Source organism: Centropristis striata, chromosome 3 (genome assembly GCF_030273125.1).
Source record: "Centropristis striata isolate RG_2023a ecotype Rhode Island chromosome 3, C.striata_1.0, whole genome shotgun sequence".
Classification (NCBI taxonomy): domain Eukaryota; kingdom Metazoa; phylum Chordata; class Actinopteri; order Perciformes; family Serranidae; genus Centropristis; species Centropristis striata.
Window position 1 is genome coordinate 38,575,720 of NC_081519.1, and position 25,447 is coordinate 38,601,166.

General features: G+C 38.4%; 1 protein-coding gene across 1 annotated transcript in view; it reads left to right on the forward strand.

Annotated features, from left to right (window-relative positions):
• The window catches only part of ppp1r16b (protein phosphatase 1, regulatory subunit 16B), a 124,063-nt gene that overhangs the window by 17,595 nt on the left and 81,021 nt on the right, over positions 1-25,447 (forward strand). Inside the window, exon 2 of the mRNA XM_059329733.1 lies at positions 21,364-21,781. Coding sequence (XP_059185716.1) covers positions 21,517-21,781 — 265 coding nt within the window. The 5' untranslated portion in view covers positions 21,364-21,516. The remainder of the gene's footprint in view (positions 1-21,363; positions 21,782-25,447) is intronic.

The window sequence follows — 25,447 nt, forward strand, 5'->3', positions numbered from 1 at the left end:
CATGTGACCATAAGGTCTGTTCAGTCACTGAAGCAGTCGATTAGCTGCAGTATTGGATGCCTGCCTGAGTAATGACTGGTGACACCTGCATGTGTCTTTAGTCAGGGCTGACAAACATTCAGTCGCGTTGTGGGACTTAATGAAACTGGCGTGCCAGAATGTCTTGGCTTGCTCGGGCCTTTTTAGTTGTAAGTATATTTAGCATCATTTTTCTGTGTTCTGCTTCCTCCGCTCTCTCCAAACAACAAATACGAGATGGAAAAGCGTTTTATTTTAACAAGAACATGCTGAAAAGCAAAGTGGGAAAATGTATTGACGTCAAACAAGTTACAGATCTAGCGTCAAAGCAGATTCTTTAAATTATTAAGTAGTATTATTGGGATTTGCCGAATAAGATGAATGTAGGAACGCAGTACAAAACTGCTACTTGGTGATGTGATAGAGCCCTTACAATGTGAGAAAACGACCGTATGACTTTGCTTAATGCTGTCTTTTTAAATAAGCCAAGACATCTGATCTGCTCTCCCTCTCAATCTTTAAAAAGAGACAAAAGACCCAGCTATCCTTTCAACACCTTCACGTTTATTGGACATACAGGTGCATCTCAAAATTTGTCCATTTCCGGTAGTTCAAGTCACATAGCCCAATCAAGTATTGAGTGTAGATGGACATACTTTTCAAAGCCAACATTTACATATGAAACATACTTTTTTAAAATTGCTCTGTTGTAATATTACATTTTTTTGAGACACTGAATTTTAGGGCTTCATTAAATGTTAGCTATAATCATTATCATTAGAAGAAACTAAATAAATTAAGACATAAAATGTTTCATTTTATGTGTAATGGATCTATATAATGTGTTATTTCCACTTTTTTGCATTGAATTACTGACCTAAATAAACTTTTCTATGATATTCTTATTCATTGAGATCCACCAGTAGGTGATCCTATGTGCTCTCTGCACGGCCTGTAAGGACCTACGGACTCGAACTCCGCCCCATGACACTTTCTCACCATTGTTATCTCCTGACTAGATCCTTGCCAACCTGGTCTCACAGAAATCCGTGAAATAGCCACGGAATCGTTCAAATTTCCGTGAAACTGACACGGATTTCGCTACAATGCAAGTTAATGACAGTCATATCCCGTGGCTATTGGTTTGTTCCAAGTCATGTGACTTTCAAGGTCCCAGCGGTCAGAACAAAAAACATGGCGGACAGTTCTCTCATTTTTAGTGAAAAATCAATATTTTGACTTAGTTTCTGCATAAAAATGGATTTTGATCACATTTGTAGCGAGAAATATATGTTTTATTTTCTAAATATTCACTCAGTGAATGTACATAATCACTTTGTATGTTGGAATAGCCACGGGATATGACTATGTCATTAACTTGCATTGCAGCGAAATCCGTGTCAGTTTCACGGAAATTTGAGCGAATCCGTGGCTATTCCACGGATTTTGAGTTAAGCGAAATCCGTGGCTATTTCACGGATTTCTGTGAGACCATGTTGATCCTTGCATGTGTTGTATGAACTCTCAGATGTTGGATAAAAAGCCATGTTTAGCTCTTGTCCCTATTAATTGAAGTAAAAGGTTTTTAAATGGAACTAAAGTCTTGGTTAGAACATTTCCTCCCCTGCAGGATTTGTCGCTGGACTTTGATAACAATGGTGGAACTGTTGGCCCTGGTGCGGTGCTGACCTGGCTGTGTCAGGCGGGACAAGTACAACCATGAATTAGGTTAACAGGAATTATAACGTGGACTTTGCATGACTGTGGGGCCAGCAGGGTTGTGTAGCCTTGATTAATATATTGGTCAGTAGGCCCTGCAGGAATATTCCTGGCAGAGGAATCTAGATTTACTGCAAGATTGCTGTCTCAGTATTTACAGACATCAAGTAAACAGCTTATGTGGACGTAAGCTAATGTAGTGCGGCTGTTTATGAGCTTGAGTTGAGCTCATGCATTTTCATCACTGTGGAATATTTCATTACTTTTGGGCACAGAAACCAAAAGCCACCAAAAAACTGTTAATGCTTCTTGGCTCGGTTTCTGCATGCAGCCGGCCAGCTGCGGCGTCCTGCAGCAGCCCGACACCTTGCTTTTGTCGACATGCAGTCTGCTGTCTACCTCTGCCCTGGTTCGTTACGACAGGGGAGACAGTGACCCAGAATCCAGTTGACCTGAGCGCTTTAAATCAAGGCTCCACCGGAGGAAATAAATTCTCTCCCCACCAGCACACCCAGCGCCAACTAGGACAAGTAATCCAGACAGAATAAAAACGTCCTCTTAGACGACGCCGAGGGAGAGAGGGACGGAGGAGTGAAGACGTGACGGACTAAGAAGGAAAGAAAGACAGAGAGAGTGGGACAACGAGCTGGATTGTTGACTGGGGAGATGGAGAAGTGGTGCAACAATAACACACTTTCTGACATTAGACAAGTTCTCTCATGGGACTCTGATGTGAGCAGTCCCATGCAAAGTAAATAACACAATTTTTAGAAAAACATGTTTTTGCATCTACTGCATTATATTTGCAGATTTCCTCCTTTTTTTTTGCAGCAAATGGTTTATAAATCTCAGAGGAATCTTTTCAGTTAGTCTACCAGTGAATTTTAATAATCTAAATATATAGGGCTGGGCATCAAACCTGTCCAGTGCATACAGAGTATCGGAAACTAAAGATAGGAATTGATAAGATCTTATTGATACCATTATCAATTCTGCATATCACTTCAATTCTTTATGGATTCCCTTATTGATTCCTGATCACATTACTGTGTGGGAAAAAAGTAGACCTATGTAGGTTTTTTTGTTATTACCTGTGAGTCTGAACACAGTTTTGTAGATGAAATGAGAGAATATTTGTATTTGTATTCATTTACATTCAGGTTTTCAAGGTAAGGTATCAAAAAAGGAGCCTTTTTATTGGTATTGCAGCATTAGTACAATTCCATTTTTTTTAATGTTACACAGGCCTGTTGATGTGAAATGTGTTGTAATTAAGTATTTTTTATCTTCAGCTACTCTGAGAAACTTCACCAAAGGCACCACAGCTTTAGCCAGTTTCTGACTCTAAACAGCCACTATAACCAAGAGGCCACCTGTTTCCTCATTTGACTCCAAACACACGCGTCAAAGCATCTTCTTTTAGGATCTGAGTCCTTGACCGTGTGTGTGTGTGTATGTGTGTGTGTGTGTGGAGCTCTGTGGCTCACTGAAGCCTGCCATGTTTTCTGTTTATCTGTTTACGTACAGCAGCAGCTGCTACTCTGATTTTCTTTCCACTCCTCTGCTCTCAGCTGCCACTGAATAAGAAGGTTTCCTTCTGATTTTCTTTTTTTGTTGAAAAATGGAAACTACTGCTATCGCTGCTCCGAGGGAGCCAAGACAGGCATCAGTATCATTATTTTTCACAACACAACGGGAGAGAGAATCAAAAAGTCACTAAATATTTCTCATTATAACTAAATCTGTATCCTGTTGTTTAAAGCTTAATGTAAAAATAATGGAGTTGACATTTTCATGAGCATCCCTTTTACTTTGACGGCAGAATTAAGGACAAACATTGTTTCAATTAGAGAGTGTGAGGGAGAAATCTGTGAAATTGAAACCCTCCATGAAGGTGATTTAGCAAATCAACATAAAGCTTGATTAAAAAATTAACATATAGAATGCATAATTTGAAAATTTACCATCAAGACATTGTGTTAGTCGTGTTTTTCCATGACGGACATTTATAATACTGGAGTATATTATTCAAGAACATGAAATGAAAAAAATAAATACACAGCATTGAAAAGAAAAAACATTCATCTAACTGAGAGGAACTGCAGCAGCACTTGAAGCTCTGCTCAGGGTCGGAGTACAGTGACTACCACTGCGTTTAACGTGTAGTGTGTGTGTTTCTCCAAACACAGATCTGCCTTCTGTCAGTTTGACTTCAGTAACTTTAGTCTGACATGGCCGGGGGTCGTGTTTCGGCTAATGGCTGCGGTTGTCAGAAAGGTCAGATGTCGAATCTCGGTGCAGCAGTCAAAACCAACTGCTTCCTGTTTTAATGGCCGTGTGCTGTGTGCGTGTGTGTCATTAGCCTTTTGTTCAGTGTTTCCTCAACACCGACTCAGGGCCCAAATTAATTGCTTGTGTATGATAATGAGGACCTCTGGGTAAAACTGCCGTTCTCAAATTTGGGTCTGCATCGAAATAAGTTTAAGAGGCGCTATTACTGTCTGATCAGTGGGAATTAATTCAGGTTTAGTACGAGTTGGGTCTCTTTCTCTAGTTTTGTCGTGATGACATCACCAAGTTAATGGTTTGGAAATAATTCCTGCCTTTAGGAAAACACTACAGGTCACACAAATCTTGGACAAACAGACTAAAGAACAGTTTCTTCCTCACTGCAATACGCACCCTAACTGAACAATAACACATATGTTTTAATACTATGACAGTAAAAGGAAATCTTGAATCTTGAATCTCGCATCATGGTGACTTTTAAAATCCAGGAAGAAATATAAGCTGTGAGATGATTGTTCAAGTCTTTAAACAAAACACCAGGTTAGCCAAACTTAGTCGGAGAAAAAACAAAAAATACCACAGCTATCCAGGTTTCTTGTGCAGTAAGTGATAAATTAAATGCTTGAAAAGAACTAGTCTGTTAGAAGAACTAGACTGCATCATCCCACTAAGACTGTATATTAAGATGGACCATGCATCTCAATTTCCTCCCACTGTACTGAAATGAAGCCAAAATACTGCCATCTTTGCATTTTGAGCCAGAGTCTGAGCAGTAATGATCGTCTGGTGGAGCCGCAGTATCCAGGTCCCGCCCTTGTAGCTTCTGGACCAACAGCAAATCAATCTCAGCTGGCCGTCATGATGTTACACCCCTTTTATAAAGCATCAGATAACTTGTTTAAACCAAACTTACCATCGAAATGAAGCATTTTTGTGAAAATTGTATTTGACATGATAGTGCACCCACCTGTTATGTCATCCATCTCTATTTTCGCTTTGGATGACAAAAGTATTTATCGCTGCTCCGAATGCCCAAGGTTGAAGCTGAGACGTGGTAATCTTTTAACAACACACATTTTTCTGTCTGAAGCAATTCATGATGTTGTAATTAGTCATGTAAAAGTGGCAGAAATAGTTGTTGAGAGAATGAAAGAGACTAGTGTCTCACCTTCACACACCCAGACAAACACCAGGACCCAGCCAGGGTTGGTAATTAACTTTTTTGTCCATCTGTCACTGTTGCTGGAGTGAATCCAATCCTGGATTCCAAACTCTACTAGCCTCTCGAAACATTTCAGGTGCACTCAGATTCACTTTCACCTCCAAATGAACTGGTTTAGATCAGTGCTCCCAGGCTGTTCTTGTCAGATAAGCTCAAGTACCCATTCATCAACACCCATCATGTTCGAGATGGAGTACAATTTAAAAATACAAGGCGTGACTCTTGAATCGTCTATATTCTACCTTTTGTTTTGTGGGTTCGGTCAATTTTACTGCTTGGAATGGCAGAAGCTGGATGTCAAACACTCTTTCTTCAATTGCTTTAAGCAATCTATTTCACCTACCCTGCTTGAATGCTAACTGCTTTTAATGAATTCTCAATTGCAGGAGGTCATGTTGGAGTTTCTCCCTCACTGGGGATCATTGGTTTTAAATAATCTGACCAAACCGTTTGTTGTTTACAACCTGTCTGTGTTCCTAGATCTCAGTAACTGATTAAATTGTGGCCTAAACTAGAAATATAAGACCCACGTTGTAGTTAACCAGAATTATTGTTTGCAATAAATAGCTGTATTTCTCATTTTAGATCTGTATCTTGAATGGCAGCACCGAAAGATAATCCTACAAACCGGGCCCATGGTAAATGTCAGCGGCTGATCAGTCTGAGTATAACACATTGAACATTGAGATGTTTCTGTGTTCTACATGGTTAAAGCACCTATTAGCATGTGATAAATGCCACACATTGTGGAGCCTTCCCTGGTATGCAGAGTGGGCTATGCATTGATTTCTCTCGGAGTGCAATGTGTCAGCTGAGAGCGTCACTTTCACCAGTGACAGACACAGCGTGCTGAAAAATTACTGCACAGTCTGATGTTATGGATTTGGTTTTGTCTGTGATGACCTTAACACTTTGGTGAGGCTCAATTATGAAATCAGAACAGGCTGTCACATTACAAAAGCCTTTATGGTTCAGCTCAATCATGAAATGAGAAGTCATTTCATTTCCGAGAGGCTGCACCGCTCATTTTAAACATGAAATTGGATCGAGCTCTTTCATTGCAAATGTCTTAACAAAATAATCCGGTCGTACTCTTCCAGAAGTGGCGTAAAAACTTAACACAGATTGAAAGAGAGGCTTTGCACAGAAATACATTCAATCTTGAATTTCACAGCCAAGCATTGAAGAAATCCTGTAACAAATGTCCTTTTACTCTAATTAATAGTAAAGTGTCCTTTATGCTTCATGACCCCGAAACCAAGTCAGTTCATTGATTTAAGGATCTTGGAGTGATACAAGGTCTCAGGAGTTGAAGTGCAGTGTATCTGAGCAGCGAATGATGGTGTGTGACATGTACAACAGCTGTAACTCCTGCTCGATGTGCCTGAATGGTTTTTGTGAGCTTTTTAAATCAGCTTGGCCCGCCTTCGGTATTAGTAGGTGATTAAATGAATTAGCGGGAGCTGGAGACATAAGCATTGGCCTGTAACACGGGGTCTCGGGGACTCTGGGGGTCGGGGGGTGCAGGGACACAGTTTTACATCCTTCTGCTGAGGCCACAGTTTCACAAGCAGGCAGGCATGCGGACACAGAGTACACACACTCTCTCATGACATAGAGGGTTTGTACACCTCACATGAGTACACACACATAGATAAAGTGCAGACACACACACACACACACACACACACACACAAATACACACTCTGTCACACACAGTGGCCCATTGTGTGTGATACTGCCGCCACTGTGTCTCCATGCGGAGTGTCCTGACACAGCACACGCCTCCTCGCTGCTAAATGTCATGATGCACTGTTACCGACAGTACTGGTAATGCAAAGTGCAGCAAGTGTGTATGTTTTACTTGTGTCATTTACTTGTGTATGCAGTAGAACCAAAACTATTGAGCAAAAGATTAGTGAATTGGTCGAAAGTTATCAGTTAGGCAACAAATTTGACCTAATTTCTCACAAATAACACCAAACGTGTAATGAAAACAGCTTCCTTAAAATGAGCATTTTCTTTTTTTCTGTTTTGCATTGCGAGTAGGGCAGAACAAACAAACCAAAAAACAGTAATGTTGAAATAGACACATACATGCCTGTGCCCAATGGGATGGACTCTAGATCTGCAAAAAAATAATAATTAGCATAACAGGAAAATCAGCACACCAAATAGCTCCTTTTTTAAAGGATATTAATGCAAGTGACGTTTTGAGCCAATCATTTCTTCCTCAGACTTCAAGTCATTTAATTAAAATGTTTTTTAAAGTTCAATTTGGAAGATTTGGAAGTGTCGTTTATGAAGTTTTATCAAATATGTCTATGTATTTTGTTGTCTACAGAAATTAGCATGCTAATGAGCTAGCCATGGCTCTGCCTGTCTTGTGTACAGTGAGTCAGTGGCGTCCAGCCTGCCCACAGAAAAGAAGAAGAAGACTCTGCTACAACGTTGGCTGCACAAACTAGCAGCTAGCAGAGTGCATTATCTCAACAGCCAGCTCTGCATCACATCTGCTTGTGACTCCTCTCTGCCGGGCTGTTGCTCTCTGCATGCTCAACTGAGCGAATAATCTCTTCTCGGATGGAACTAGACTGTCCAGAGACCCGTCTGTTGCAACAGTCTCTTGAATGTATCAGTTTGTGTCTAGGTCTCTATTTTAGTTTGTAAAGTGAAGGTCATTTCAGGTTTATTTTGTGTCTTAACTGCATACAGTTATGTTGAGTGTCACCGCTGCATTTAGTAAATCATGTGTTACCTGCCCAATTTAAATCACTGCCCCCAGTTTTTTGGAGCATGTGGCCCATAATTGCATATTGCACCTTTTGAAAAGAGCCATTTGGTGTGCAGATTTTCTTGCTCTGCTAGTAGAACAAAACAAAAGTTCATAAACTGTTCATAAACTATTACGTTTGCAGGGACTTATTACATATGTGGGGAAGTGAAAATCTTCAACTTTCAATATTGTAATAAATTCCCACAAATGTAATAACGCAAAGAATAATGGTTGTTGTGGTGGTTGTTGTTTGTTTGTTTGTTTGTTTGCCTATACACACACTACTAATACTGACCGTGGGTGAAAAATCCAGCTGTTGGCTCTCCGCTCTGCTATCACACGACGGACCCCTAGTAGTGTGTGTACAGGCAAACAACAACCATAACAACAAATAGTTGTTACATTTGTTGGAAATCGCGTGTTACATTTGTAGTAGGCAGCGGCTATTATGTTTGCGGAAAATGTAATACGTTTGTGGGATTATTGCTTTAAATAATATTTAATATTATGTTTGTGGTTTATTACGTTTGTGGGCATTATTACATTGGCGGGCGTTAGACGGCTTTATTCACTTAATTAAATGATCAAGGCAATAATCAGCCGACTATCCTATAACAAAAAATTATCATTAGTGGCAGACGTGGTGTGCAGGGATATTTCAATTATTTCTTTTCAGTGCTGAAACTGACTATTATCTTTTTTTCCTCAATAAATAACTAATTAATAAGTAAATTTAATTTATCTATAAACCTATTTCAGCACTAATTTCTCCCACACTGAAATCATTTGCTGCTGTTTAGGCTTATTATGATGATGATTATTTTCCAACAAAAGCACAAAGTGTACAACAGAGAGCTTGAAGTGGTTTTTTAAAATTGCTTCTTTTAAGTGCCTGAAAAAATATTTTAGAAAAGAAAAGAAGATAATTCAAAACAGAGAGAATGTTAACCCACTTGAGATTGCTGGGCCTTTTTTGATTCCCTGTTGTTTGATTTATCATTTCAGCTCTATTTTTATTTTTACTGTGGGCGTCCTCTTTCCCCAGATGTGTTTGCCTCCTGCTGCCTGGCTGTGTGTCTTTGCATCTGCCCGAGCCAGGCAGAGACTGATAACAGCATTAGCTCGTACCCTCATAACAGCAGATGATGAACTGTAAGGAGGAAAGCACAGCAGAGTTCACTAGCAACAGCACCAGAACACAACATAAAAACATGCACTCTCTTGTATTCCAGTATTCGACCTTCTTCTTCTTCTTCTTCTTTGTCTTCTTCTTGCTGATTGACGGGGTCAGCTTCGGTGGGTGGAGTCTCACTATTTTGGCAACTTGCTCCACTAACTGTCCGTCATAGCTGAGAGGACAGCTGTGAAACTCTTTGTCCTCTCTTGTCTTTGTCACTGTCAGACATTAAACAGGTGAAGTAATTGGCTGTGAAAATTATCCGATCGGCACCTGAGGAAGATTGTTTTTACAAAAAAGCATATCTGTAATGGGTTATGAGGGCATTTATAAAGACATTAGACATTCATTATGGGTTGAAAGTAAGGAGAATGGGAAGTATTTAAAAAGATATGGTTTTCATTTGAGGTGTTATTAAACCCTTTTGTCAGCGTATGAATAGAAAAGTGCCGGTGTTAAGCATTAGAACAAAAAATATAAACTGGAAATCTTTTGACTTCCACACTCATGATTGTCAGCCTTGAATTGATTGTTTTGTAGTCAGACTGCAGACATGCATGCTGAATTTGAATCTTTTTTTTTATGCTCTCCACTCAAACAAAAACCCGCCCCAAGGTTTGAAAAGCAAGTTTTCTTTTTTAAAATATCATGAAAATTGCATTATTTCTCATGGACAGAATCTTCAGAGACAGACATTTATAAATAAAAGCTTAAAAATCATATTTTATCAAAATCACTTTTGCCAAAACTCACCAAAAATAAATGATTTGCACTGACCAGATCCTGTGAATAACATTATATTCTTTGCACCTCAAATTTGTAAAATCAAGGAAATTCAACTGACGTTTTTTCATTATCTTATGATTTATGGCTGTATAATTGTGTTACACTGCACAAAGGACATTTTTTAAATTTCCCTTCTTCTAGCCACGATTGTGCCGTTTCCATAGATGTGCAGGACTTAATATATATTTCAGTAAAAATGAGTCCACAGTGTATAATGTGAAGGAAGCAGAAAACTCCCTGAAACTGTCAGGGTTAAGAGAGTTCAAATAAGTGAGGTAAAAGGAAGTGAAGACTAATGTTTAACTGTCTCCTTTAAGTTGTATTGATGTGTTGCTGAGAGGAGGTAGAGGTGATGAGGGGGAAGGTGTGAAAGCCTCTCGGTGTCCGACCACCGTGCCTCATTTTGAGCTTCAACTCCATTAGTTTTAATGTATTCTCTCTCTAAAAGAGTCTGCATGGAGACACTGATTCTCTTGGCACTCAGACAAAAACATTAAACACAAGTGACCGACTTCAGCTCGGAAATTCAAATGGATTCAAACACTTTTTGAATTTGAAGAAATGAATAGATAAGACTACTTACCTTGCATTGCCTTCTTGCACGGGGAATTAACTTTATGTTGACTTGTTCAACTGTTCGTGAACCGAACTCAGAATGACTGCAATCGGTGGATTTGGATGGCGAAGGATTTTTTGTTAATCTATAATTAAAAGGCTGCACGTTCTGACATTAACAGTTATTGAAGTCATTGCAAGAGGTACTTTGCAGGTGTTTACGTAGCTGTCATTTTTCTCAAAGATTTCAGTCCTTGTTGATTACTACAACAAACAAACTTTGTCTGACATATAAAAAACAGTGCAAACCAAGATTTTTTATTTTTTGCCGCAAAAGTTTAGTAATTAAGAGTGAAAGTTCAGACGTCAGGGCTTCTCAATTATGGCAAAAATCATCATGATTATCTTGAGATCATGATCTTTTAACATTATTACATATTGACTTTGAAAACATGCTATTATTGAACTTTAAAAAATATAATTGAATAAAAAAAACAGTGGATTTTCTTGAACTTAAAATGCAATTCCACTAAAAACTAAAATAATAAAAATAGATATAATAAAAATATATATAAAATAAAATATAATACTAAATGAACATTTAAGTAAATAAAAAAAGTGATCAAAATAAATAACTAGTGCAACTTTACAACCTTCTGAAAACATCATAAAATAAATACTCAACATATGAAATAATACCTAAAAATACATTTGACCTAAAATGAATGGGATCAAATATGCATATATATGTATATATATATATATATATATATATATATATATATATATATATATATATATATATATATATGTATATGTATATATATATATATATATATATATATATACATATATATATATGTATGTATATATATATGTATATATATATGTATATGTATATATATGTATATATGTATATATATGTATATGTATATATATATGTATATATGTATATATATATGTGTGTGTGTGTATATATATATGTATATATATACATGTGTGTGTATATATATATATATATATATATGTATATGTATACATATATATATATATGTATATGTATACATATATATGTATACATATATATATATATATATATATATATATATATATATATATATATATATATATATTAAAACATATTCCAGTCAGAAAATGGTTGAATTGCATTGAAAGAAAGAGGAGCGCTGGATTTATAACACAAATCAAAACGAGGGCACTGTGATATGAAATGTGGCACAATTATTATTTTATCTGTATGTTCTTGTTTTTATAAAAATTGGAAGACAGAAATCGTAATTGAAAGTAACAATTCAATAAAGCCCAGCGGGTGTTATTTTTTTCTCTTCATTTCTATTCTTTGCCTCCCAACTGCGTTATGCACGTATAATTATTTTCTGCAAGCTTGTTAGTTAACCTACAGCTTTAAAAAGCTCAGCATCTGAGCAAACTGTTGCTGATATAGACTGTGTGACAGCTCGTGAAATACCCAGTTAGCTCAGTGGAGTTGAGTCGACTTGAGATTGTTTGTGTCAAATTGACGTTTATTCCTCCAGGCTGCTGACAAGCTTAAACATAGGATGAGCTGCAGATGGACAATAAGCAACAAAGATGCAGGAAACAGTGAAAAGAGCAGATGAAAAAAATATTGTAAATCTAAAACATTCCAGTAGGAGAGTTAATATCAATAAGAGGTTTATATTAAATCCTGCCTGAGGTGTATTATGTGCTGTTATTATCTATCCTGTACGTCTATCGCCCTCAGTGCCAAATCACCTTCATAATGATGATGGAAAGTCCAGAATGACCTCAATCCAGCTGGTTGTAGAGATATTAATGAATTAAAGCTGATGTCAGCAATGCTTGAGACACACACACACACACACACACACACACACACACACACACACACACACTTTAGTGATGCTATCATTTTTAGACCTTCATCGGAAGCATTAATATCCTGAATATTCAACTATTTCATTGAACTTGGAGGAGAATTAATGGACTCTCAAAAATGTCCATAGTTTGAGTTTTGGTTTCCGTCCTTGAGGGGACATTTGTGTCTCCAATGGAAACTCAGGAACACACACAGCTGCGTTATAGTTGTCAGAGATGATGAAAAGGAGATAATGGACTTGAATGCTCAGTGACAGAGCCTTTGTACTGAACCGTCATGCGGCCATGACAGGCAAAATGTAGAAACTTGTTTCCTGGAGCTTCTCTGTGCAGTGAGCCCAGAGAGACACAGTAAACTGTTCCAAGCTTGTAACAATCCATTGTTAAGATGTTTACCTTGGACAGTGTGGGCTGCTTTACAACATTATTGTGCCTTTCTGATGTTGTGTCTCTTATTGCTTTTATAATATACCTTTTATTAATGTTGTGGTTTGGCAGGTCAGCAGCAGTTACAGCTTTTTACAAGAAAGTGAATTTTGGTTCGAGGCTGAAAGATAAATAGAAGGTCTGCCTCAGAAAGTCCAGGCCGCTTAGATTTTTATTCAGTATGTGAGTGTCATGCTTTGCATTTTTGTGATGTTGTAATCACAACAAAGCAGTGGCTCTTTGTGATGCGTAGGCAGCTGGCAATTTACGCAAACATCAGCCTGAATAAAACCGGAGACAAAACCGGAAAGATTGTTAGTAATTGTTGCTCTGTTGGTGGTTTAGGCGTAAATATTGTTTAGCAGCAGCTGCTTGACGTGCATTGTCTGCCTTGAATAATCTGTATTAAAGTTCGTCTGTACCTTTTAACATAAAAATGAGAAATACAAAGTGTGAGTGCAGTGTAACATTCTTATCTGCAGCCTGGGAGCTGATTGAGGTCAATCTGTGATTTGCTGCCTTGGCCCCGGGGACCGGCTGTGATATCACCAGAGGGCTTACGGTTGCCCACAGCTCCCCGAGTTTTCCATATCTTCAAACAGTTTGTCTTTGCTCATGTCAAGTACACAGACTGTTTGCATTGTCTGCTTTTCATGCACTGCTGCAGCTCTTAATGTGCAAGTCAATCTCCCCTCGGGGGCGACGAATGATTTATTCTCTTCTATCTTGAGCTGTTTAAAAGGCTGCGCTAATGTTATTTTCTTCACCTGTTGTTAATATTCTAGAAACAAGACGAGCATTAGGGGCTCTTCAGTTTCATTATATGTCTCAAGTGTGAGAGAGACGTCAGTCGATATGTCAATGGAAACTTCTTTGGTTATATCCCCCACAGAATAATGCATGAGAAGAGCAAAAGCTGGCAACATGTGAAGAGCAGTGCAACCGCCGGCTGCTTCTTCAGGAACCGTTTCTGTTAGTAGAGAACAATGTCGCCCAGCAGCTCGTCGTCCTCTTCACTCATGCGGTTTTAGGGGGCGTTTGGGTGCTTGAAAGAGGGTAGGAAAATGCTTATCAGTCTGAAATCCTGTGGTGTTCTTTTTTAACATTTGTGCTAATTTGGTAACAGCTGCTGCACCCAGTGTTTTTTTTTTTACTTTCCATGGGTGGGCAATAATCATGTAGTTCAGTGTCAAATGAAAAGGATGACAAAGGATGGACTCGTACTGCTGTATGAAAGTATTATCATTATCAAGGTTTGGTTCAGAAGTTGGGAAAAATAATGAAGTCTAGTGTGTGCTTTAGAGTGAAACTCCTTTGTTATTCATTTCCATCCAAATAATTGGTGATCCCTGACATTTAAGCTCTATAATTACTAAAATAAGACATATTACTGAGGCAAACTGGGTGTGACACCAGGCTGTTGAAAATGTACAACACTCTTGGTAACATCACTTGAAAATGTGTTTGTTGGCCTATAGTCAATGGTAGATGGTGATGTCCAATATGCACCAATATGAAAGCTATTTTTACAGAACATGTAATGCAGAAAACAATGCTTGGGGTGATTTAGAAATGCTGTCATCATCACATAGTTTATCCAGCTTAAAAATACATTATATTGGCTGCCATGTTTTTAATCAGTGAATTTTTTGCCTCTAAAATCAGTATTGGTCTCAAAAATCCCAATATCGGTCGGGACCTAGTGCAATTTAATAAAAGGTTTGGTTATCCAAAATCTTGTTAATTAAAAAAAGAATAGAAGAAATGTATATTCCTGGGTCAAATTTAGTTTTTATTCACATGAAGATACCAACATCTTTGACTGCAACTAACAACCATTGCACTAACATTTCATCACGTTTTTATTACAAATGTATTATTTATTCAATCTATAAAACATCAGTAAAGATGAAAAATGGGACCAACACAATGTCCTAGAACACACATTTATGTTTTCTACCATCTTGTTTTGACAGATTTATGAGCCAAAATCCCTCAAATATTACATTTTCTAAATTGCAATAGTAATAGAGAAAAATACAGTTAATTTTCAAGTTTGAGATCCTAAAAGTTTAGTTATGCTTGAAAAAAATGAAGACAAAATAGTTAAAATATAACTTTCCTTGACAGATCAATCACTAATCAGCGTCCTCCATCACAACCTTCAAATTGCCTGAGAGACAAAAACCTCCACTGTGCTACTTGTGAGGTTCATTAGCGTTAACACTCTACGGAAGTATAAAAGTATAAAGGCGACCTAGATGAGCATATCAATGTCTTCATCAACTCAGAGAATCTTTCATCAGGTCTACGACAGCTGGACAGTCGGAGGACTCTGGAGAGATTTTAATGAGTCAATCAAACAGAAACTGTAAAAGTTGGGGGAAAAAATGGATTTTGAAAATTCAGATTATTTCCACAAGTGAGAATAACGACTTTAGTTATATGACTTAAGTAGGGCAGCGCAACTATTGTTTAAAGCATCTGTCAACAATACGCACCACATCTGAAGGTAATCACACTTTAAAATATGTTGATGTCAGAGGTTTTCATCCCATAAGTCTGGGCAAGTAGCAGCCTACTCCACCTTCTAGTTGGTCCAGTAGGTTGTTCTAAGCTCATTTAATTGCTGGTCACGGTTTTGTGACATTTTACTTTTACTTTCATTAGGTTTAGGCACTGAAAAAGGCCGTCGTTTCTTTAGGTTTAAGCTACAAAACTACGTATCTAACGTTAGGGCAAAACAGTTCGTGGTTAAGTGTTATAAAAGATTTTAAAAAGCAGAATAAATGCTTGTTAACGCTAGTTAATAGTGACAGAGTTGACATAAATACTGGAAGTGGCATAGTTGCATTGCTTAAAATGATGCATTGAAGTTAAATAACTTCATACAACATTGTTTGCTTTTGGTTTCACACAGGGAGCAAACGGCGGTCTCCGGGGGAAAAGTTCTGCAGCCACTTTTTTGCTTTATTTTACGTCTCCTTACTTTCCGCTTCACATCACACTCCGTCACACCGTTTCCACCTTGGCATCATTCATAATTACTTCGGCCAGTAGAGGGCGCTGTCAGAAATACACCTTAATACAGCAGCCCATTATATGAGCTGATAACAACCTACCGGACCTGCTAGTAGGTGGAGCAGGCCCCACCTGCCCATCATTATGGGATGATGGCGCCCAATCAGATAGTGTGATGACGACCAAATCGACTGCAATGAGGCCTTTCAAGGTGCTTTATATAAAGACATAAACAGTAAAATGTTGATATAATGGCTCTCAGTTGTCAGCTTGTCTGGGTCTGTTTTTGTCACTAGCTGCTTTTTATGTCTCTGGCCATACTTTCAGTGTGTGTGTCTCTGTTTATGTTTCTGTGTTTGTGTGTGTGTGTGTGTGTGTGTGTGTGTAATATCATTACCTCAGCTCTGATTCCCTTGATCTGATCAACAGTGGCTCCTGGGTTTCATATTCCCGGCACTAATGCCATTGACCATCAAAGACACCTAAAGAAAACACTGGATGTTCCTTGTTTGTCACACATCCTGTCTGAAGTTAATTCACTTTGTCCGCTGCGTTCACATCTCACCGAGAGTAAGAGAGAGAGAGAGAGAGAGAGTTACGCTGTGCCTAGAAGCATTCACGGTGCATCAGAGGAAACTTGTTAAACTCAGAAAGTTTTAAAATATTTGATGTTAAATGTTTTAAAGATGTCCGCGGTTTAAGGTCGTAGTTGTTCTTGGACCCAGCAGCTTGTTGGCCTTCTCCTGGATCAGCTCCACTGTTTGGCTCTTATTCTGATTTTGTTTAAAACTTTAATTGATCATTCTGGAAATAATTGGTGATATTTGTATTCTGTAAAATTAGTCTCCAACTTGACTCTCATTTATTTTCTCATTTGTCCTCAGGGTGTGCTATGCTATTTACAAATATTCTTAGATTTATTCTTGTACACTGTGAAAACAAACAAGGTTATTTTACAGAAATGTTCTGTTTTATTTAACAGGATTTTTTCTTGTTTTTCTATATTAAGTGCAAATGGCATAAAAAAAGTGAATTGCTTTTATTACAAATATTAAAAGTTTTAATCTGTAAATTAATCTCATGAGACATTGTAGATTTTTTTACTGGATTATTCAATTTGTTAATGGTCTCGAACATTCAATTAAAGTGAATTCTATGTAGAAGAACAAACAAATACACATCATATTGATAAATGTAAAATTACGGCAACTTTGGAGGGATCTAATTTTTGAAAAACTATCATCAGTCAATTTTGCAATCAGAACAGTAAGATCTTTATTGCATTTGTTTCAGTTTCTGTAACATCCAACATCATAGCACTACTTATTCTGCAATCTGTCTGCTATAAATCTTTGCATTTAAAGTATTGCTGAAAAATCAATGGTATTTTTGGAGAATCGATACACTATCCCTAAACATATATCACTGTTCTCAAGTGTATTGATGTTTACTTACATTGCTTATATGTAAATGTTTTCTACGAAAACGAAAACGATTAGTGTGATATCCTATAAAATGTGGCATCTGACAAACGCTGTCCCCAACACATGACTACTGCTTTTATACCCTATGATCACTGTTTTAAATATCACAATCGCTATTAGCTTTAGGCACCAGAACTACTGTCCTAAGGTTAGGAAAAAGAACAGGGTTAGGCTTATAAAAACTCTGCAGATCTGCCCCCTTCCAGCCAGCAGACAGCCAACTTATATGGCTTTTAACATTACCTTGCTTCCTCAATGAACAACATTTCGTGACATACCTACAAATTCTACTCCATTAATTTTTCAAAGGAAATCATCCTGACAGCCTGACCATGAACACTGATGTCGACTCCTCTTTGTTTTAGGTTTTTCACCAATCAAAAAAAGATAATTTTTTTCCATGGCCATGTTTGTTTTTTATTTTGTAACTCTGCAGTGATGGCCTCTGGTGTGTGTGTCTGTGTGTGTGTGTGTGTCTGTGTGTGTGTGATTCTGTGGAGCATTTATTATTTCATCAGCTCCTTCACTGAACTCGGCTCCTATAAACCAGAGTAGGGCGGCTGACTCTGGCTGCAGTTCAGCTGAGTGAACTTAAATCTCACTTATAAAATACATCAATAAAAACTTCACAGCAACGCAAACGTTTTTCATAGTATATTGTAAAAAATGATATAAGCAAAACAATTAGGGGCTGCAGTTTGTTTTTAAATTCCTGAGATTACCAAGTAAAGACTTGATCTGGATGTGGCCTTTATCTTTATCTCACTCGTCATGCGAGCACTCTCTGTTTCTACCGAGCACGGTGTGCTTCCTGTTTCAGCACTGACAGTGCATTAAGATGAGTCTGTTTCATGTCATCACTTGAATAGATGTGCCTCTATCAGCAGGAACATTGTGTCAGGAACAGATGACAGAACAAACAATATCTCAATATTTATGACCCCAGTTTTAATGACATCACACTATTCTGAGAATAACTACCGCCGCTCTCAGAATATATTTACGTGCAATACATTTTGGAAGAATTGTTATTATTATTATTATTATTATTATTATTATTACCCTGTGGTATGATGACCATACAGATTGACGCATTTACTGCTTGTTTAAAAAATTGTTCTGTTTACTTTGAATGTAACATTGGAGCTTTTCAAATCCCAGATATTATGTTAATGGATAGTCAAATGATCTACGTTTCGTTGTTGTTGTTTGTAGCTCCTGTGAAAAAGCATAAAAAATGTATTTGTTGATAAAAGCACACATTCAGCTCACACACATTAGCTTGACATTAACAACACTAGCACCTTTCTGAATTTTTAAAAAAACAAGAAGCACTCAGAGCAGCCGCACAAAAAGGTTGGAGCACTTTGAAAAAAGACTTAAATAATTAGTCAGCCGGCAGAAACAAAATTCACTAACTAGCCCCTTTTAATAAGGAGATTTCCTGCTGTTTAGGCAAAATTATTAATTTAATAAATAATTGAAAACAATAGTTAGATGCTGCATGTTTTCTCTACACAGCTGCATGCGGTACACTTTTCACCTTATTGGGAAAGATAAAAAAAACAACAATAAAAAAAAGGTGTATAAATGTAATATGCATTATATTATTATATAATGAAGTGATATGATATTGCCTCTGTGGATGAACACATGCAGTGACATGAAATACACATGAAAAGCTGCAAAATCATAAGTACAAGCTTTGTTGATGATATACGTTTTTAATATCGATAAAAGGTTAAATATTCATATAACGACGAATCCCACATCGCAACAAAGATCCACAAATCACTTCACATTGCTGACTGTTATATCTGTAGGTTATTATTATTGTTATTTGTGATGCATAGAGCATTCTGTACTTCTGCATCTGCCGTCAATCTTCCTGGAAAGACTAAAGGGGGAAACAAATTTGCTGACAGCTTTTATTTTGAAATTCCTCCGTAATAATTTGACACCCTGCTGCTCATCCTGCTGTGATCAGCCTCTCGGTTCCTGACCGAGTCTCTGCGAATCATTTGCTGTTAACCAGTTTTCCACGTTAAATATATTTCCAGCTTTCACACAAGCTCTCATCGTCTTGATCTCTGCTTTTGTCTCTTTGGTAAATAAGTTCTGCTGTAGATGAAAGTCAAGGATGTGTCTCTTAATGCATCTAAACGTGACGGAGTGGTGAAGTTAAGCTCAGAGTGTCATTTATTTAGTTGCCTTTTCACTTGCAACAGAAAACTTGTGTTCACTTACATGAACACACACACAGACACACATACATATGCTGCACTGTAAACCGTGGACTGAAAGTGATGCTGCTGTAGGAAGTGATTGTGCTGCTTGTTTCCTGTCCATGTTTTTAGCAGTTGGGTAGCTGTTGTAGAGCTGCAAAGGAAATCAGTACAAGGTTGGTGGTGGACTGAGCAGACATAGTGGCTCATTGCATTGTGGAGCTTTTCATCAGACAAGGCTGCTGGTTTCATTAGTGAAGTGCTGCAGACATGATGACATATTTACCAGCAACTGTGAAATAGTAGGTAATAACATGTCTGATGGATAAACCATGCAAATTTGTTTTTAGAGCTGTAAAAATGGTATAATTTGCTTTTATATGTGTGTTAGAGGATGTTCTGGCTGTGGTAATAAAATGTCAATCACTGTCTTTTCTACCCCTGTATGTTTGTATTTAGTCTGTTCTGACTCTATTTACCTCGACTAGGTTTATTTTATATGTGTGTGGTTTTGCTTTTGACCTGTTCTATTGATGAGTTATTTCCCCCTCTAGATGATAAGTTGTGAAGATACCCATACATACAGTGTGCTGCTTTCTTCACATATCTTTTTTTTGTTGCTTCACTGACAGTGTTGCTTTCAATTGTCAGAACAAGAGACTTTTGTTCATTGTAAGAGCCAGCCAGGCTACATCAAGGTAATGATGACACGAAAAATCCCCGCTTCAGCTCACTGCCCTAGTACTTGTTTTCTTATCAGTGTCTCATCATGCTGGCGTCTACTTGTAGCTTTCAGGAAGCGGTTAACCGTGATGGAGGATGGTAGACAGGCTTATAACGGCTTACAAAGCAAATGGAAAATTGAGACTGCAACCCCTGCTCAGTTATTTAGTCAACAGTCAACAGTAGATACCATATAGAAGTGGTGCACATCATCTGAAAGCTGGAACCGGAAGTTTAATTTGATTCTGGTCAGCGTCAGGTGTTTTGGTTAGTTGCGTTATAAGGGTTCAGAACTTGCCTTCAAGACCTTTTGAGTCTGCCAACTCCACAGAGCTGTCATACCTAATATATTCAATTGCAAGACTGTTTACGGACCCCAGTATGTAGAACAATTCAAATACAATCAGCCAAAATAACACATTTATTCTACATGCATAAACAAAGCATTGGTTTTTGCCCCAAAACTGCTTGGGATTAGCATGAAATGGGCTTGTCTGTAAAGGGGAGACTCGTTTGTATCCACAAAACCCATTCATCAATCATCAAGAAATCTTCAGGGTCAAGGAACTCATTTGAAAGCTGCCATGTCATTAAATTATTAATTAATAATAATAAATGGAGCGAGTATGAGGGTGAAACACTTTATTTCACTTTGATCTTAATCAGAGAGTGTTTGGTAACACAGAAATGTAAATTTTTTGTTGACATCTGATGGAAAACAGGAACTTATGAAGGAAACAGTTATTCAGCACTAAAGGAGTCATTCAGCACTTGGTGTGGTGGTACTTTGAACCTGGGTCCCTCTCCAACTAAGCCACCAAAGTGCAGCTCTGTTTACTTTGCCGTGGTGCATCAGATCAATTCTCACTTTTAAATGTCAGTGTTTCCCCAGTGCATCTTTCCAAAGATTTACTAGAAGTGTTACGCTGCATCAAAGTACTCACATTTTATTTGCTGATCTATTTATTGAAGTTCAGAGTAGTAAAAGTTTGTGGCTGATATGTTTATGAACAGCGACTCTCCCTCTCCGTCTCCTCACTCAGGAAGTTTACTGCTGCTGAAAGGATGATGATGACGATGATGGGAGGAGGCCACAGACGAAGGTGCAGTCCTCGCTAGAATCCTACTTTCTTCTCCAACTTCACCCCCCCTTCACCATCCATCCACGACTGCCGTCACTCACCCCTCCCCGCGCCATGGCCAACCATCTGGAGCTGATCCAGGAGCTGCAGCAGCTGGACAAAGTGCCCAGTCTGGAGAGGCTGCGGGCGGCCCAGAAGCGACGTACCCAGCAGCTGAAGAGATGGGCCATGTACGAGAAGGAGATGCAAAACAAGAAGCGGAAGGCTGACAAGAAGGGACGCAATGCCAACAACCTCCTGCAAGAGTCCAAGAGGCACGTGTCGTTTGCAGCCAGCGTGGCGCTTCTGGAGGCCTCGGCCAGGAACGACCCAGATGAAGGTAAGAGCAGTGAAGAATATTTTTGATAGATCTGGGCGAACCTGGTCTCGCAGGAATCCGTGAAATAGCCACAGATTCGCTTAACTCAAAATACGTGGAATAGCCACGGAATCGCTCAAATTTCCGTGAAACTGACACGGATTTCGCTACAATGCAAGTTAAGATTTTTTCCTATCGGTTTGTTCCAAGTCATGTGACTTTTAAGGTCCCGGCGGTCAGAACAAAAAACATGACGGACAGTTCTCTCATTTTTAGTGAAAAAATCAATATTTTGACTTAGTTTCTGCATAAAAATGGATTTTGATCACATTTCTAGTGAGAAATATATGTTTTATTTTCTAAATATTCACTCAGTGAATGTACATAATCACTTTGTTTGTTGGAATAGCCACGGGATATGACTGTCATTAACTTGCATTGTAGCGAAATCCGTGTCAGTTTCATGGAAATTTGAGTGATTCCGTGGCTATTCCACAGATTTTGAGTTAAGCAAATCTGTGGCTATTTCACGGATTCCTGTGAGACCATGTTGATCTGAGCTTTGGCAGTATATAATCTTTCATACTGTCATACCTCCCTGATATTTAACTGGGGTATATGGTATATGAAGGCACATGTGTAAAAAAACCCAACAACAACCTAAAAGCTGAGCTGTTGGTGATGGAAATGTATTTTTTTGACTTTCAGTGTTGTGGCTGTAATATGCAGTTAGCCAACTTGGACCGAGTCTTGCTGTGTTTAAGTACTTGGGAGGAAACGTTGCCGATATAAAACCAGTCGTGTGTCACTGTAGTGTGGGCAGTACATGAATAATAATAATAACTTTTATTTGTATAGCACCTTTCAAAACAAGGTTACAAGGTGCTTGGAGTGAATGGAGTTTGAAGCTTGTTGCCAGCCAATGTAGCAGCATGGTGGAAATAGCAAGCTAGATATCCAACTAGCCTGCTGCTAAATTAGTAAAATAACAACAAATGCTTCATCCAGACACTCTTGGGTCAGTCGAGTGGCAAATTTGATTCGGTAGCTGCTGTAGCATGAATTCATGGTGTAGTTAGCAAGCTAGCTAACTAGCCTGCAGTCGACTAGTTGACTAGTCTAACAGTCTCTCTACTCTTTACTGCTAGATGGCTGTTTTTCTGGGAGGAGGGCGGACCACAACTATAGAGACGGAACAAGTTACTAGGTAGCTAACAAGCAGCTAGCAATACAGTGTTAAGGCTTTCGTCATACAAAGTCATTTAGGAAAACAGTGCCTGTTCCACCACTATAGATTGACTGCTGGTGAAGTGTGCTGCGCATTATAATTCATAACCTAATTACAGCATCACCCCGTCAAAAAGGAGCGTCTGTTTTTTTTTTTTTTAAGATTATTTTTGGGGCATTTTATTGCTTTATTGGATAGAGACAGATAGAAAGGGGGAGACAGAGGGGAAGACATGCAGCAAAGGGACCTCAGGCCGGATTCGAACCTGGGTCCACTGCAGCAAGCACACAGCCTTCATGGTAAGCGCCCTACCAGTATGAGCCACCGGGACGCCCGGTCTGGTTTTTGATGGTATTAAAAATCATACCTTTGCTATCTCTAAGCACCACAGTACCGCCCAAGCCTTATGTGTTCAAGTTAAAGGAATGGAAGCGTAGATTTATAGGGAAACGGTGTAGTGAAAATAATGAACTACACAAGTGCTCTTAACACTCGTGATAGATGGACACAGACAGTCAAACCAGATTTATACTTGTTCTAATGAGGCAGGACACTAAAAAGTATGTGCCAGGGTTTCGTTCATGAGCTCAGAGTCAAACCCAGCACAAAGCTCAGTGACGCCACATTTGAATAATTACTCTAATTTCAGCTTCACCTCACTACTTCAGCTGGATATCAAAATGCCAAGGTCAGGGAAACGATTAGCCGGGCCTGCCCACTTAAACTGCCAGCGGAACTCACTCCATTCTAGCTGAATTTGTTCTGCTAGGAGACTGTTTTATCATTGCGAAATAATGGAGTTGTCACACTGAGATGAAACTCTGCCAGTCTTTTAATTAAAATTTCTACGGATGGTGCCCCCCCACTATTTGGAGATAATAATTGTTTTCCTCCAGTACAAACAGTCCCCAATGCTGTGGCAGTGCTAACAGTGTGTCAGTGATGCAGGGATGATAACAGGCTGCTTATCATTTAGATAGGACATCTAATTCTACTTCACTTTAACTTGAAATTAGATCGAACTTATCGTAGGAAATGCAGCCCATGGCTTCACTACTGTACATTCTTTGCTTGTGCAAGCTGTCATTACAGATATGGAAACAGCCACGAGGCTGAAATACAATAATTCTCGCAGAGCAGATGCAGCCTCTCGCTGCATGCACACACATGCACGTGCACACATATGCACATGCACATGGATTGTGAATTGCTTGTATCAGCTCCAGCTGGAGTGAGAGGATGCCTGGGGATTTGTGTTGTCTTGATGGCCTGTTAGATTTTATCAAGTGTAACCTAAATAAAGATCTGATAAAACCAGCAGGCGATAAAAAGGATATCACCTAATTGGGTAAAAAAAGGAAAAGCTCTTTTCATACTTGAAGCAAAAACATATTTGAGTTATGTTGCTGCTGTTGCTGCCTCATTAAAGACAAAGTGAAGTGTTGTTGTTGTGTGAGAGAGATATTGAAAATGGCTTGAACAGCATTAAAAGGTTTGTGTCGTTTGCTGCTTCGCCGAGTGTATTTCCCAGAAATTCTGCTGAGCCAATTAGACTTTGAACCAGGATGTTGTGGTTGTTGGTGTTTATGTTAAGAGTTTAGTTTGAAAAACCACACGAGGAACACGCAGCAGCTCACTTTCATTGTCACTTCCAGGAAATGTGCATTTAACAATACTTTCAAGCATTAGTGGCAATATACTCAAGGTTAGATAAGTGTACATTGTCCGGGCTTTGAGGCATGAGGGAATCCAGTTTAGACAAAACAAACAAAACACAGGAAGCAAGAGGTTCTTTTAAACAGAAAAGATATTTGAGCTTTTTCAACAACAATAAAAAATCCCTTGTAAAACTTTCAAAGGCCATCTTGTCCTCGAGTGTACATATTTTTCTAAATTAAAAGAGCCAAGACCTCAGCTGGTGTTCAGTGAATAGCCTCAAGCGAACTATATTAGAGAGTGCATTTATTATATTTTTCAGTTAACTTGCTTCGCAGTTATTTAAAATACAGTATTCTATATGTTTAATGGTTGTATTGACTGCCAAGGTGGATCGGTCGTCTAACCTCCTGTTCAGAGGAGTATTGGATGGCTTTCAATGAAATTATGTACAGACATTCATGGTTCCTAGAGGATGAATCCTAATAACGTTGTGATTTTCTTATGGTTCATCTAGGGCCATCATGAGGTTGGTATTTATACACGGTTGCTCATGAAGTTGGAATAAAATGTTTTTTTCCTCTTTTCATGAAGTGATTGAGACAATGTGATTTATTCATGACGGATAAAGTGTATGTCTTCTTAAAACTTTATTAGTCAATCTCTTCCAAACATATCAAAACGGAAATGAAATCACAATTAACAGAGGATTGTGTTTGAAAACAAAATTATTCCAACTTTGTGGGCGACGGTGTAGTTTTGACTGAAACACCTTCACCGCTATTGGTTGGATAATCATGAAC